A 15,726-nucleotide genomic window follows, 5' to 3' on the forward strand; every position below is an offset into this window, starting at 1 on the left:
TAGTAGATAGATGCCACTCGACATCCTGCAATGCACAGGACAGCCCCTGCCACAATTATCCAGCCTGAATATCAATAGTGCAGGAGATCAGAAACCCTGTGCTAAGGGCACTGTTTAGTTTAAAGTGGGTTGGGAAGGGAAATTACTCCAGCCTGAATTCTTTCTCTCTCCTTCCTTCTTCCCTCCCTCCTCCTCCCTCTCCCCCCCTCCTCTCCCTCTCCCTTTTTCCCTCCCCCCTTCTTTCCTCCCTCCTTCCCTTTCTCTCTCGTCTTCTTTTTTTTTTAATTTTGTTTTTAACTTTCTGTCCTTTTGTCTATCTTTCTTCCTCCCTTTCTCCCTCCCTCCTTCTCTCCCATCTTTCCTTTTCCAGGCTGCCTTACAACCCAGGGTCCTCCTGGTATTAGAGAATCAAATACCTGAGACTAACTCACGCTAAGATATGAGTTTACCTCTCCCACAAGCTACTTGTATTTAAAAAGTTGACCAAGTAAGAGGGAACTTCATATCACAAAGGCATGAATGCAGATGGTGGTTAGGCTCCAGCCAGACAAATGGGAATGAAGTTTTACACTACACAGTGGGGTGGAAATGTCTTTGTGTTTCTAGCTTGGCTCTAATCTCCCTGCTTTTATCTAACTTTCTGTTCATTCATTCACAGAAATCTTAGAGAAACTGTCTGTATTTTACAAAGATGTGGACTAAAACTGAAAGCAAAAGATCCTTGGGCAAGAAGCTGGAAGAAGTGCAAGCTGGGCATCTTTCTCTCTCCAATCCTTTGGCATGTAGTTATGATGGGTGCAGGGTGCAGAACTTCTCTGTTACAAATAGAAAACAGTTCCAGTCATACAGAGCATATCCCACTCCAAATGATATTATCAAAAATACACCTCTGATAGTAACTGTGGTAGATGTTTTACAAAAACGTGTCTCTCTCTCTATTCACACCGCTTGGCACTATGACTTGGCAGCTCCTCCCATCAAGAAGTGGAGTCTACACATGACACTAACATACTATTGTGTGTCAGTTATACTTCAACTGAGGAAAAAAAGAGAGAAATACTCTCTCCTACAAACTGAAATGTTTACAGATGATGAAATTACATATCTGAGGTTTGATTCAAAATAACCCAGGGTAGGGGGGAATAGTTAGTTATAGATAAAGAAAAAGATAAAACAAGATCAGCCCCGAGTTGGTAACTGTTGAATCTGGATGATGGACACATCGTGGTTCACATGCCCTTCTTTTCTGAATATGCTTTAAACTTTTCACAATAAAATGATTTTTAAAAGAAAAAAAAGAAGTGGAGTCTACTTCCCCACCATTTGAATCTGGGCTGGCCTTGTGACGGGCTTTGGCCAATAAAATATAGATGTGACGGTGTGCCAGTTCCAAACCTAGGCTTCAAGAGGCTTTACAGACTCCCACTCCCTCTCTTAGAACCCTATCCAGGCATGAACAAGCTGGGCTAGTGTGCTGGAAAATGAGAGACCACATGGAGCAGAGACAACCTGTCCCAGCTGAGGTCAGACTAGACCAGCCAATCCAGCAGCTGACCCAGTCACAGGTGATTCCAATCAAGACCAGAACAACCACGCAGCTGAGCCAGACCAAATTGCCCATTCACAAAATCATGATCTAAATAAACTATTGCTGTCTTAAGCCACTAAGTTTTCTGGTGATTTGTTACACAATGGTAGTTAACTAAGCAAACACTGTTCAATCCTTCCTCTTGCCCATTGAACTAAGTACAAACTCCTCATTTGGGATAGATACCTTTGGCCTTCTATCTCTAACCCCCAATCTGACTTCCAGTATCAAGTTCCAGAGTTTTCCTACCAGAGATTGCGAATACCTATATTGTCTAGAAAGGAATCTAGATGAGTGAACTGAGTCTGCAGGGGACTTCAGTGAACATATGAGTCTCGCTAAAGACAGCCTCCACTCAGCTCTAGCCTATTTTTGTCATGTAGGAATGATGTCCCAATGTTTCCAGAGCTTTCCATTTTGTCAAAAGAAGCTGGAAATTCAGATTTTCTGTAAATTGTCCATATTTTTAAAGGTGGGCATCTCATCCAAAATTATTTTAATGCCATATAAGGCAAACAAAATATGTTAGTCTTGGAACCCCCAGATTTTAATCTCTGCCAGACTCAAATCCGTGTCTCCTGCACATGGCCCTTTTGTTCTGAATTTTTACACCTTTGCTCATGGTGTGTGCTTTAGCTAGGATACACTAATCCTTACCTCTAAATATTTCTTCCCCCCCAGACTCATCCCAAATTATTCAACAGCAAACATGCTGGGCATTGTTCCAATCACTGAGGAAGACAAAAATAAAAAAAATACATTTGGAGTTTGTATTCTAGTAATCTCTGGGGAATAAAATTATGACTGATTTCTATTCCTTTTTATCTTTTACTTATTCTTTTTAAAACACCTAGGACATGTTTCCTTTTATAAATAAAAAATGTAGAAGAATAAAATGGACAGGTCAAGCATTTTAAGTGATTCTTTTCTAGAGCTTTTCATTAGGTTCTACCCTTTTCATCTTTAAAATCCTTTGTTGTCTTTTACTATAGGATTTAAGAATGAAAATTCTCCCTTGCAGATACTTATTCACACTCTGGCAGACGTACAGGCTGAGGTGGATTTCCTATGAAACTAATAAAGCTTAATCTTCAGGGCTCCTCACTTTGCACAGGATATCTTTCAAGGCCCTGTACTTAATTTTTCCCCCAACATTTATTTATGAAAAAGTTTAAATACACAGAGAAGTCAGTAGAATTATACTCAACACCTATATACCCATCACCTAAGTTCTACAACTAATGATTTACTATATTTTTATCGCATTCTTATCCATCTATCCATGTCTCTTTCTACCCATTAATCCATCCTAATTTTGTTATGCATTTAAAAGAAAATTTCAGACATCGGTACACTTCATCTCTAAACACTTCAGCATTTATACTAAACTGAAGTTTAATATTTGTTTATAGGGTCTTTTTGGGAGGATGGGCAGGTAACATTTCCATGCTGTGAAATGTACAAATCTTAAATCTACCATTCAGTGAGTTTTGACAACTGCATGTATATGAGTAACCCAAACCCCCACCAACATATTGAACATCATCATCACACCAGAAAGTTCTGTTATGCCCATACAATCAGTCAATCCCTTTCCTCACTCCTGTCCCACAATTCTGATTTTTAACAGCATTTTTGAGGTATAATTGTCACACAATAAACTACACGTCTAAAGTGTGTAATTTGATAAGTTTTGATGTATGTATACACCTATCCATTAACTCCCAAAGTTTCCTCAAGCTCCTTTGTCATCACTCCCTTCCACTCCTGATTGGTCATTATGGAGCCGTTTTGATTGGACAGGGCAGGTCTTAGGAACTCCCTTCTAACTGTTGACTCAGAAGGCCTAAACAAGCAGGGCATAATGCAGGAAGCTCTTCCTTGTATTCAGAGTACTGAGAAGGCCGTTAGCAAATGGCTGTTGGGTTCTTATTATTTATAAAATTTGGGCCCTCAGTTGACCGTGGGAGTCTATCTTGGCAGATAAATTACTTCTAGAGATTCACATCAAATGAATGTTCTCAAGATCCACAAGCCAATAGGAAGTTTGGGGTTTAAGTAAAACCCACAGAGTTGGCATTTTCACCCCTAAAATGGAAAATAGCCAACCTGTCCCTTTAGCTACATAAAACTTTTGGAAGTTATACATTTCTGGCTTTGTTTTTTTCTTTGTCTCCTATCTAGTAAATATGGGTACTGGGTTGATCATGAATGAATATACTTTCAGAACCATTTAGAAGCATTCTGCATACTTTTCAGTAAGTATTGTGTTGTCCAAATTTCTTTTACCATGTGATGTACCATGTTTCCCCAAAAATAAGACCTAGCCGGACAATCAGCTCTAATGCGTCTTTGGAGCAAAAATTAATATAAGATCAGGTATTATATTACATTATATTATATTATATTGAAGACCCGGTCTTACAGTAAAATAAGACCGGGTCTTATATTAATTTTTGCTCCAAAAGATGCATTATAGCTCATTGTCCGGCTAGGTCTTATTTTCGGGGAGACACGGTATTACCTATTTTTTAATTTTAAAAAATTTCAAAGAATACTAAGTATTTGACAATGCACCTATGTACCCATTAACATGGAAAGCAACTCAAGATCTATTTTAAGATTGAAATACAATCTCATCTATCGATAAATAATATGTATTTAGATAGATGAAGATTTTAAACCAAAGTTAATAATGACTTCTCCGGATAGAGACGAGTTTTCTTTTTTGCCTCTTTAATTTTCTAACTTTAAAAATTTTTTCTACATTGAACATGTGTACTTACATAACAGTGAGAATTACTCAAAACATTTTTCATTCTACTCCTTAACGTGTGTTTATTTACAAAAGAAAAAGCCTTTCTTCTCATATTAGCCATGCCACAGCTCAGCAGCAGCTCCCTTAGATGGGAGGAAATGGAGGAAAACACAAACGCTAATATGCTGGGTTTGGAGGAGAAAAATATTGAAAAGCCAATGTTTGGATTACCCATGATTTTCAATTATTTATGCTCTCATCTGCTACCAATTCCACCGAAAATTGCCAGCTGAGTAAATAAAATTTTGGCAATGCGCAGTCTGTGCCTCAGGTTCAGGTTTTTAGATCTTCCTTCTAAAAACGAGATTTCATCTTTCAGGGAGATGCTTGGAAAATGTTTGCTGTTAAATGGTGTGAAAATAGTTTAGTAGCAGGCAACTTCTTTTTTTTTTTTTTAAAGGAGGGCACAGCTCACAGTGACCCACGCAGGGATCAAAACAGCAACCTCGGTGCAACCAGCACCACGCTCTAACTAACTGAGCTAACCAGCCACTCCAATAGCAGGTAACTTCTTGCAATGGTTCAGAATTTAACAAACCGTGTAGGCAAATTTTTTTTACATGAACTCAACCCCAGGTGGGGGATTGTCCCACGCCTCTTTACAGGCTCCGATTTCTGGGGGCGGTATTTTGGAATTCTTGGATTAACTACTAGCCTTTGGATAAAGCTATCTCCTTTATTAAAGAGTTAGGAAGAAGCAGCAAGAGCCACAGTTTTAATATTTTCATCTTTTCAAAATGTACTGAGAAATCTTTCTTACAACTTCCTTCCGCCAGAAAGTTCAAAAAAACAGCGGTAAAATCCTTCTTCCGCTCTTCTGTTTGGGGGCTGTTTGACGGACGTAGATTTTTACCAATTGTATGAAGCTTCCTCGCGCTTGTTCCCTCCCAGTCAGTCTTCGAAATTACAGCCAATGAGAGCGCCGCTCTTTCAGTCAGCGGTGACCAAAGGAAGAAGAGAGAGGGTATTGGCCGACGTCTGGGACTACTGCCCTATAGGAGGAGGTCGCTCCCGCTGCTCAGGCGGGCAGCTTGAGATGCTGGGGAAGTGGCAGTTGGTGCGGCGGAGACGCAAGTTCTGCTGAAGAAACAGCTGTTACCGCCGCGGGCTCGCGAGCTTCGCTGCGTCCTTCCGGCTTCAGGTGAGGTGGGCGCTTGCCTCTTCCCAGGCTTTGGGCCTCTGACTCCGGAATAGCTTCCCGGGCTTGGTCCCTGGACGCAAGGCCTAGGGACGCCCACGAGGTGGGCCGCGGGCGGTCATGGAATCCCGCGGCCTGACGAGATTCGGCCGCTCTGGACGGCCCCAGTACTCGGGGCTGCGGCGTCCGAAGTGGGGCTCTTTCGAGGTTGCTGAGACGCCCGAGCTCGGGGTCGGAAGCGGGGAAGGCAGGAACTTCGGGCGATCCTGGAAGGAGGCGAGTTCGCCGCAGGCGCGAGTCAGGTTCCCCAGCTGTTCTCTCAGGAGCCGTGGCTCAAACCCTTCATCTACAAATATTTGCTCTCCCTGGAGTGCCCTTTAGTTGCATCTATTTCAAGTTAACTGAATAACCTAATTTTTATGTGTTCTGATAAGAACTTAATTTTTAGTTGTATCCAACTTTACAGTAACTCTGCGACGAATGTATTTTTGTCATCCCCGTTTTACAGATAAACTAGCTGAACAGAGGATAAGAAACCTGCCTAAGGTCCCACAGGTAGTACGTGATCGAGCAGAGATTTGAACCAACTCTGTTGCCGCCTCTTATTAAATTGGAGGCCATCATCCCGCTATGGATATTGATTGATTGAAATCTGAGGAACAAAGCTTGGTTGAGAAGACAAGTGGGAGGTTAACATTTTAAGCTTAAACTCTCTTGGCGCACAGAGAAAATAGCATTTGTGTGACATGCAGAGGTCAAGGACAAGGCTGCTCAAGGGCTGGGGTGACCAGCGATGGTCTTTTGCTCTAGACATCCCTGGTTACCCCAAGGGCTGGAGAGATAATTTCCCCACATCGATTGGGAAGCTTTGCTCCAGAACAGTGACGCTGTTTCATACAACTTTATGTCAGGATGAAAGTGTTCTGTACCTGTATCTATATCAGGTGCTGATATGTTATTAGTTGTTGAAGTTTTTTTGTTCTTTTTGTTTCATTTTGTTTCTTTTTAAGTGTATGGTGGATAATTCAATAGGTATTTTGCATCTGCTATGTACTTGATGCTGTGGACGATAAAGTGATGAAGTTGATGGATTCAGTTCTCTGCCTTCCTGTTCTAATCAGAAATGGTTACTAATCAAAACTGGCACGTGATGGGAAGAAATTCATTTTTTAATATTTAACCACGCTGAAAAGTACAGACAATAGTTTTTTAAAGACCTGTGCCTTCACCACCTAGATCTAACAAGTCTGGGCCATTACTTTTTGAGATAATTCCTTCCATTTTTTAAGAAATAAAAATACTGTGTATATACAGTTGAAGCCCTGTGTGTACTCCTGCACCACTTTTCTCCTGAATTTGGTATTTTAAGTCCAGATAGTAGTATGGTTTTGCATGTTTTAAGTATCCTCAAAATGGAATTAGTGGATTTGTTTGCAACCTTTGTTTCTACTGGATGTAAGTTTTGAGGACAGTTTATTGTGTTGGGGTTCTTAGTTGGAAGAGAGCTTATGGTTCCATATTGACTAGAGGCTTTGCTTTACTTTGTTCTCGGTTTTCTGAAGGCTTTCTGGTACTTCAGTTAATCAGATATCCTGGCTTGATCTTACAATTTTATTATTGTGCTTAGTTAGCTGTCTTTACTACTTTCTGGAAGAGTTCCTCAACTTTATCTTCCGCTCCTTATTAAATCTTTTATTTTGGTTGTCGTTTTTATTACCAAGAACTCTCTTCTTTTTTTGGTTTGTCTTTTTCCCCCCAGCATTCTTTTCTGGTAAGTTTGGATTTTTTGTCACTGTTTCTTGCATTGTCTTTCTTCCAAGTTTCTTCTGTTTGTCTTCTTTGGTCTCTCATGTTGAAGGCTTTCTTCAAATGTCAGTTCATCCTTGGCGATTTGTTCATTTTTAAGGAGAGGCCTCCAGAAAGCTGATTGGAAGCTGTATGAGTGGCTGAACCTTATCAACCGGTGGGCTTTTACTGTTAGATGTATGGATAGAGACCCAGCCATTTTCTTGGGGAATTCACAAATTAGTATTTATAGATCTCTTTTTCTTGAGCTGGTTTTATCTAGAGAGCAATCCTCTAATCTCCTGACTTGGGGTGCAGAGAATGTATATAAACCAGAGTATTGCGTCCTGGATTCGTGCAGGGGGAAAAGCTGGGGAGAAGGACTGGAAGTTTCACACTATTCACTTTGTAGACTTTCATTTAAATCCTTATTTTCACTGCTATGCTACCTCCCATGCTGGTCTTAAGCTTGTCTGCTTTAAACTTCCAGTTTTCTACAGCATAGGGTAAAGAGGGTTTTTTTGTTTGTTTGTTTGTTTGGCTGTCTTTGTTGTTTGGGAGACACACTAATTACTTTCACAGGCCTTCAATCAACCTTTCTTTTCAGCTCCATCTTTCAACATTGTCTTCTGTGGTACCTGGTTTCTACAGTTCCCTAAGTGGGAATAAGCTTCTCAAGAACACTCAATCCCTACTCTTTGTAGGCACTTGAGTTTTGTCTTTTCAGCTCTACCAACTAGTTACCAGTTATCAGTTCAAAAAACTGATTTACATATTTCCTATCCTGTTTGCACTTGCTTTGTCCTTGTGATTTATCCTTTTTAAGATTTTTATTAAAAAAATACAGCTAGCGTACATTATCTCTGTTTCAGGTGTACACCATAGTGGTTCAACATTTATACACCTGAAGAAGTGATCACCGTTAAGTCCAGTAACTGTCTGATACCGTACAATACTATCAATATTATTGACTATATTTCCCGTGCTGTACGTTACATCCTCATGACTTATTTATTTTATACCTGGGAATTTGAACCTTTTATTCCCCTTCACCTTTCCCCCCCTTTTTAATTTTTCAATTAGTTAACCTTCAACATTATTTTGTGTTAATTTCAGGTGTACAGCATAGTCGTTAGAAGTGATCCCCCTGTCTAGTACTCACCTGGCACTGTACATAGCTGTTACCATATTATTGACTATATTCCCTATGCTTTGCTTTTCGTCACCATGACTATTTTGTAACTACCAATTAGTACTTATTAATCCTTTTACCTTTTTCACCCTGGCTCCCAAACCCCCTCCTATCTACCACCATGATAAATCTAGTATCTGATGCCATACATAGTTATTACAATATCACTGAATATATATACTGTGTTTCCCCCAAAATAAGACCTACCTGGACCATCAGCTCTAATGCGTCTTTTGGAGCAAAAATTAATACAAGACTGGGTATAATATAATATATAATACCAGGTGTGATATAATAGAATACAATATAAGACCGGGTCTTATATTAATTTTTGCTCCAAAAGACACATTAGAGCTGATGGTCCGGCTAGGTCTTATTTTCAGGGAAACAGGGTACTCCTTAGGCTATCCCCTACAACCCTATGACTACTTTGTAACAACCAATTTGTACTTCTTAATCCCTTCCTTTCTTCTCCTACCCCCTCAATTCCCCTCCCATCTGGCAACCATCAAAATGTTCTCTTTATCTATGAGTGTGTTTCTGTTTTGTTTGTTTTGTTCTTTAGATTCCACATATAAGTGAAATCACATTGTATGTGTCTTTCTCTGTCTGACATACTTCACTCAGCACGATACTCCAGGACCATCCATGACACTGCAGATGGTAAGAACCCATTCCCTTCCATAGCCAAGCAATATTCCATTGTATATATGTACTACCTCCTCTTTATCCATTTATCCATGGGTGGACACCCAGGTTACCTCCATACCTTGACTATTGTAAATAATGCTGCAATGAATATATGGCTGCACATGTCCCCTTGAAGTGGTGTTTTGGGTTTCTTCAGATAAATACCCAGAGGTAGGATTACTGGGTCCTTTGTCTCCTGTTACAGCTTTTGTTTTCTAGTCTTATTTTGTCTGGTATAAGTATTGCTGCCCTGGGTGGTTGTTTTTTTTTCCATTTTCATGAAATAACTTTCTATCGCTTTACTTTCAGTTTGTGTGTGTCTTTCAATCTGAAGTGAGTCTCTTCTAGGCAGCATGTGTAAAGGTTTTGCTTTCTTAACCATTCAACCATCCTATGTTTTTGATTGGAGCATTTAATCCATTTACATTGAAAGTAATTGTTGATAGATAGATAGGTATTGCCATTTTATTCATATTTTTGATCATTTCTTTTTTCATCTTGAAGTCCTTCTAACATTCCTTGTGATACTCGTTTGGTGGCGGTGAACTCCTTTAGCTTTTTCTTGCCTGGGAAGCTCTTTACTCTTTGATTTTAAATGATAGCCTTGCTGGGTAGAGTACTCTTGGTTGTAGATCCTTGCTTTTCATCTCTTTGAATATTTCCTGCCAATCCCTCCTGGTCTACAAAGTTTCTGTTGAGATATAAGCTGACAATCTTATAGGAGCTCCCTTAGTAGTTACCTTTTTCTTGTTGCTCTTAGGATTCTCTTTGTCTGTAACCCTTGCCATTTTAATTATGTGTCTTGGTGTGGGCCTGTTTGGGTTTATCTTGTTTGGGACTTTCTCTGCTTCCTGGGCTTGCATGTCTATTTCCTTCACCAGGTTGGAAAAGTTTTTAGTTATTTTTTTTTTCTCATAGGTTCTCAATCCCTTGCTTTCTCTCTTCTCCTTCTGGTACCCCTGTGATGCAAGTGTTACACTTGATGTTGTCCCAGAGATCTCTTAAACTATCCTCATTTTTAAAAAATTATTTTTTCCTTTTGCTGTTCCAGTTGGGTGTTTTATGCTACCTTGTCTTCCAAATTGTTGATTCGATCCTCTGCTTCATCTCTCTGCTGGTGATTCCTTCTGATGCATTCTTCATTTCAGTTATTGTATTCTTCACTTCTTTCTGGTTCTTTTTTATGGTTTCTTTGTCTTTTTAAATTTTATCTCTTTATTGAAGTTCTCACTAAGTTCCTTGAGCATCCTTATAACCAGTGTTTTGAATTCTGTCTCTGGTAGGTTGGTTGCCTCCCTTTTGTTTAGTTCTTTTTCTAGAGTTTTCTCCTGTTCTTTCATTTGGGACGTATTTCTTTGTTTCCTCATTTTGGCTGCCTCTCTGTGTTTGTTTCTATGTGTTAAGTAGATCTGCTATGTCTCCCAGTCACCTGTGTGTGGTGCTCCAGAAGTGTCCTTTGTGTGGGATGTGTGTGCCCTGTTATATTTGCGCCTTGATTGCTATTGGCATGTCAGTGTGTGGGATTGATGTTCAGGCTGACTGGTTGTGGGATTTAGCCATGTCTACAGCTTACGGGCAGTTGTACAGGGATGCTCACCACATGGAACTGCATTCGCCCCAGCAGGCTCTGGTGCCTGTTGAGACTGCTCTTTCGTTGTGCTTCTTGTCGGGCTAATTGTGTGGTGCTCTGCTGTGGTCTGAAGCCAACCGCCAAGTATGTTAGTTCTGGGGCCTCTTGGGAGGTGCTCTGGTGCAGGCCCAGGTCAGCTACTGCCTGTGACTGGCTGGAGACTAACTGGTAGGAGCTACAAAGTGATCCATGGTTGGTTGCCGCCTGTGCTGGAATCTGGAGGTGTGTGGGAGAGGCCACGCTGTGAAATGAGGATGGCTGTCACCACTACCAGGCCTGGGGTAGTTCCGCAAAAAAAAAACAGGACACACGGAGGCCTGCTGTCAGTTGCTGGCTCCCATAAGGTTCAGCTGCCGATAAAGCCTGGTGGAGTTGGACGTGGTAGGGTCTCAGTGATTCACCAGGGTATAGCAAGCAGAGCTCACCAGACCATAACAGATTCAGATTTGGCCATAGGTGTGGGGGAGGGCTCAACACAGGAAAGATAGCACCTGCCTACCAGTTACATGGGAGAAGGACCCCACACAGGAAAAATGGCGACTATCTTCCAGCCCTCAACCGAAGCCACACACCTCAGATCTTCCCCCCATATGTCTCCGACACCCCTTGAGTCACTGTCCCTCCTCCAGAGACCAGGGGGAGTTCCTGTGAGCAAGTAGCATGTCTATGCTGAGGATTCTTCAATGTCTTTTCTTTTTGGAGAGAGGGGAGTCATGTTCATAGGTTTTTAGGAATGATTAGAGAAAGATACACGTGCTTCATCTACCATGTTTATTTGAATTCATTCTATTTACTGTGCCTAGTCTGGCCTCTGACCCCATCACTTTGGGGAAACTGCTCTTTTCTAGGTTATCTGTCATCTCCACATTGCTAAATCTAATGGCCATTCTTTCCCATTGACCTACTTGACCATTCCCTCCTTGAAATATTCTTTCAAGACACCACATTCTCCTAGGTTTCCTCCTACCTCATAGTCTTGTTTCCGGGTTCTCTTCCTGTAACTTGTCCTTTTGATGTTGATTTCTCCAGTTTTAGTCCTTGCCCTGCTTTTCTTCTGTTTCTTTTGCTTCTTAGGTAATTGAATCTCTCCCGTGATTTTAAGTAGCATGTCTGTGGTGAGGATTCCCTTTGAAGCTGTCTATTCCTTTCCATCTCTACTACTGCCACTCTTGCCCAAGCCTCTGTGACCACTATTGTACACTCCCACAGTAGCCTGTAAACTGGTCACCTTGCTTGCACTCGTGCTTCCCTACAGTTGATTCCTAACAGCAAAATCTCCTTATCGAGGCCTTCAGTGATAGTGTCCTGCTTCATCAACCCCGTCCCGTACTATCTGTTCTTCCTGTGCTCATTACACTGGTCTGCCTGCTTTCTCAGATGCACCAAATCCATGCTCACCAGCGACCTGGATACTGATTTCCTTCCGAAATTCTCCCTTGGCTCTTCATATGGCTAGCTCCTTTTAGTTCTTCACTCCTCAGCTCATTTTCACTCTTTCCAAGAGGCCTTCCCTGGCTGTTGTATCTCAAATGGTGCTTCTTGCCTTCTCCCAAAACCAAATATCACAATGTATAATTTTCACATTTATTTGTTTATTCTCCCATTTGCTAGAATGTAAACTCTGTTATGCAGAATCTTATCCATCTTCACGTGTGGGATATCTGACTACATAATAAATGTTTACAATAAGTATTTGTTAAATGGACTAACAGATGGAATTAGAGATGGGAAACAAATAATGAAATGCATAGGGTAAATCAAGTTTGCTCAGTGTTTTTGGAGAAATTAGGTAAATTTCTATTTTAAGTTAGTAATTGAATTAATTTTGCAGGTGTCCTTTCTCTTTATTCTCTGTAACTTGGTGCCATGAAAACTGAATATTGTTTACTAAAATTAATATAGCATTATAAGCATCTGTTTTGGAAAATGTCCACATTCAGGTCATGACAGAGAACTGTAAGGTCTGGGAAATTGATTACGTTCAAACCCAATAGTTCAATTCCCTTTTAGAAAATATTAAAATCTATTTTAGAAAATAGTAGTATGATCACATGACTTTATTTTTAAAGGATGAACTGTACAACTGGTTATAGGTGTTCCTATGGAGAACAAAATGGATGATTCCCAAAACACTTCTGATTTAAAATAGGTAACAAAATCTTTTTAAGCTTCTCAGTTTTGCCAAAATGATCTTAAATAAAAATTTAAAAAGACTAGCTATATCAGCTACATGACATGTTTTATCTATTTTAATAATACTTTTTACAATTATTGCTTCCTCAGTGATGGCTCATGAAACAATGGAATATGATCTTCAGGTACAGTTAGAGCATGATGCTGCAGAACAGCCTGCTGCTGCTGAAGTGGTCAGCAGCCAAGGGGGGCCACCCCTGCTCCAGACTGCTCCTGCTGAAGTGGACAGCAGTCAGGGGGAACCGCACCTGTTGCAGCCTACGCCACAGGTGTCCATTGACCTGACAGAGGAAGAGGACCTTTCTGGAGAAGGGAATGTGGAGAACACCAATCCAGGAGCTTCAGAGGCGCCCAGGCAGGGATCTGGTGCTAACCGCGTCATCCGAGTGGCTTCAGTGGATTCAATGAGCACCTTCATCAGTGGGCTACAGAGACTTCATGGCATGCTGGAATTCCTGAGACCACCTTTAGACCACAACGTGGGGCCAGTGAGAGCCAGGAGGAGGAGGAGGTCTGCTTCACGAAGGGCAAGAGCCGGAGGGTCTCAGAGGACAGCCAGTGCCAGGTAAATAATGTATAAATTGTGGAATTAGTCCCAATTGGGAATTATGACCCATAGGCTCTGGTCATACCCCCCAGTGCTGCCGAAGATAGGCTTTATGACTTTTGGTAAGTCAGGTAACCATTCTGAACCCCTGTTTCCTTATGAAAAGTCAGATGAAAAGAAAAGTGTTTGCCTTATTTGCTTTACAAAGTAATTGAAGGCATAAGTTATGTGCTTTGAAAACTAGGTGGTAGTTTGTTGGCAGTGGTTTCTGTAGAGGCTGGCTCTTCTTTAGATCATTTACATCTTGTGTAGCAAAAAAGTATTTCATAACTTAAGTGTTCAGTCCACTCACCCAAGATCCATTGTTCACTGGCACTCCACGTAGTGATGCAGGCTGGATTTAGAGAATAGTTGTTGTGAAAGTAGAATGTGAATTTAGATCTTATCTAAGTGGGAAGTATTCCAGCCCTTCTCACATGAGAATGTGTTAAAGAGTTGAAAAATTTTTTTCATAGTTTTTGGTTTGAACTTACCTCTTGAAGGGCTTAGCTGTTAAGTCTTGACAGGGTTATTACAAAGAATAACAATTGCCTGTGCCTCCTCTGTTTTTAACTTCCTCCTGCTTTATTTGAAATACTTTATTTCACATTTGGTCTTTCAAATATTTTCATGTTTAAAAAGGTGGAATTCAAGCTCTTTATTTTATGGACCCCGAGAGTGTTTTGTTCAGGGTCTCATAGCTACAGTATAGAACCTGGATCTAACTCATTTTCTATACAAGCAGATAGAGGAAGCTTCAGTCAGATTCATTTATTTTCTTAACACTATGAGAATAATGAGATGATACTAAAAAGCAGAAGCTAGGCCAGCTATTTATGTTTTATAAACGATGAAGCGATGGGGATAATTTGTGACTTTTCTGGGGTAACTCTGGAATTGGAATAGTGCCTTCAGATTCTGGATTTAGCATCCTTTTTCACGGATCCTACTGATTACTGTAGCAGGGCCTGCTATTACTGTGGCTTTAGTCTTTGTAGTGCCTCATCACTTCTGGATATGTCACGGAACTTTTAGTTCAGTGTAAAGAACATGGATTCTGGGGCCAGATAAATGTGATATTAAAATTTTTCTCCTGGGGGCCGGCCCGGTGGCTCAGGCGGTTAGAGCTCCGTGCTCCTAACTCCGAAGGCTGCCGGTTCGATTCCCACATGGGCCAGTGGGCTCTCAACCACAAGGTTGCCAGTTCAATTCCTTGAGTCCCGCAAGGGATGGTGGGCACCGCCCCCTGCAACTAAAATTGAACACGGCACCTTGAGCTGAGCTGCCTCCCGGATGGCTCAGTTGTTGGTTGGAGCGTGGGCTCTCAACCACAAGGTTGCCAGTTCAATTCCTCGACTCCCGCAAGGGATGGTGGGCAGCGCCCCCTGCAGCTACAATTGAACACGGCACCTTGAGCTGAGCTGCCGCTGAGCTCCCAGAAGGCTCAGTTGGTTGGAGCCTGTCCTCTCAACCACAAGGTTGCCGGTTCGACTCCCGCAAGGGATGGTGGGCTGTGCCCCCTGCAACTAGTGATGGCAACTGGACCTGGAGCTGAGCTGTGCCCTCCACAACTAAGACTGAAAGAACAACAACTTGAAGCTGAACAGAACCCCCCACAACTAAGATTGAAAGGACAACAATTTGACCATTGTTCCCCAATAAAGTCCTGTTCCCCTTCCCCAATAAAATCTTTAAAAAAAAAAAAAAAAAAAAAAAATTTTTCTCCTGAAATATTGTGTTGTAAGCAAATTCTACACTAAATTCACATAAAAATGTGAGCTTTTCCAGGAATAGTTGCTTATACCTAATGAATTTCTTGACATGAATTTCTCATTATGGTGTTTGGCATTCCCTCACCTGACAGACTATTCTCTAGGCCAGGTGTTAAGAGCCTGGGTCAAGGTGAGCAGCTTTTGCCTCAGAATATTATAGTGCTCCACTGTAAGGGACTGAACTTTGCTTAGAGATACGTTAGTGAACAGGATAGACCTGTTCTCATGGTGCTTGTGGAATCTAGGACTATAGAGGTAAGCAAAAGCTTACCATACTATTATTATTGCATTCAGAAATGATAAGAAAAAATATTATCAAAAAATGCATAGAAAG

General features: G+C 41.1%; 2 protein-coding genes across 12 annotated transcripts in view; both read left to right on the plus strand.

Moving 5' to 3' along the window:
- The window catches only part of LOC109433860 (fatty acid 2-hydroxylase), a 73,266-nt gene extending 71,602 nt beyond the window's left edge, over positions 1-1,664 (plus strand). For all 6 annotated transcript variants that reach the window (XM_074314569.1, XM_019710396.2, XM_019710400.2 and 3 more), the window contains one exon: positions 659-1,664. In XM_074314569.1, the coding sequence (XP_074170670.1) occupies positions 659-702 (44 nt within the window). In that variant the 3' untranslated portion in view covers positions 703-1,664. The remainder of the gene's footprint in view (positions 1-658) is intronic.
- A 3,746-nt stretch (positions 1,665-5,410) lies between these two features.
- Positions 5,411-15,726, plus strand: part of RFWD3 (ring finger and WD repeat domain 3) — a 40,053-nt gene continuing 29,737 nt past the window's right edge. For 4 of the 6 annotated variants that reach the window (XM_074314571.1, XM_074314572.1, XM_074314573.1 and 1 more), the window contains exons 1-3: positions 5,414-5,547; positions 9,087-9,184; positions 13,125-13,599. In XM_074314571.1, coding sequence (XP_074170672.1) covers positions 9,115-9,184; positions 13,125-13,599 — 545 coding nt within the window. In that variant the 5' untranslated portion in view covers positions 5,414-5,547; positions 9,087-9,114. Of the gene's footprint in view, positions 5,548-9,086; positions 9,185-12,910; positions 12,991-13,124; positions 13,600-15,726 lie in introns of all 6 variants that reach the window. The other 2 variants (XM_074314575.1, XM_019710357.2) reach the window with 2 other exon arrangements.

This window comes from Rhinolophus sinicus, linkage group LG11 (genome assembly GCF_036562045.2).
Source record: "Rhinolophus sinicus isolate RSC01 linkage group LG11, ASM3656204v1, whole genome shotgun sequence".
NCBI lineage: Eukaryota > Metazoa > Chordata > Mammalia > Chiroptera > Rhinolophidae > Rhinolophus > Rhinolophus sinicus.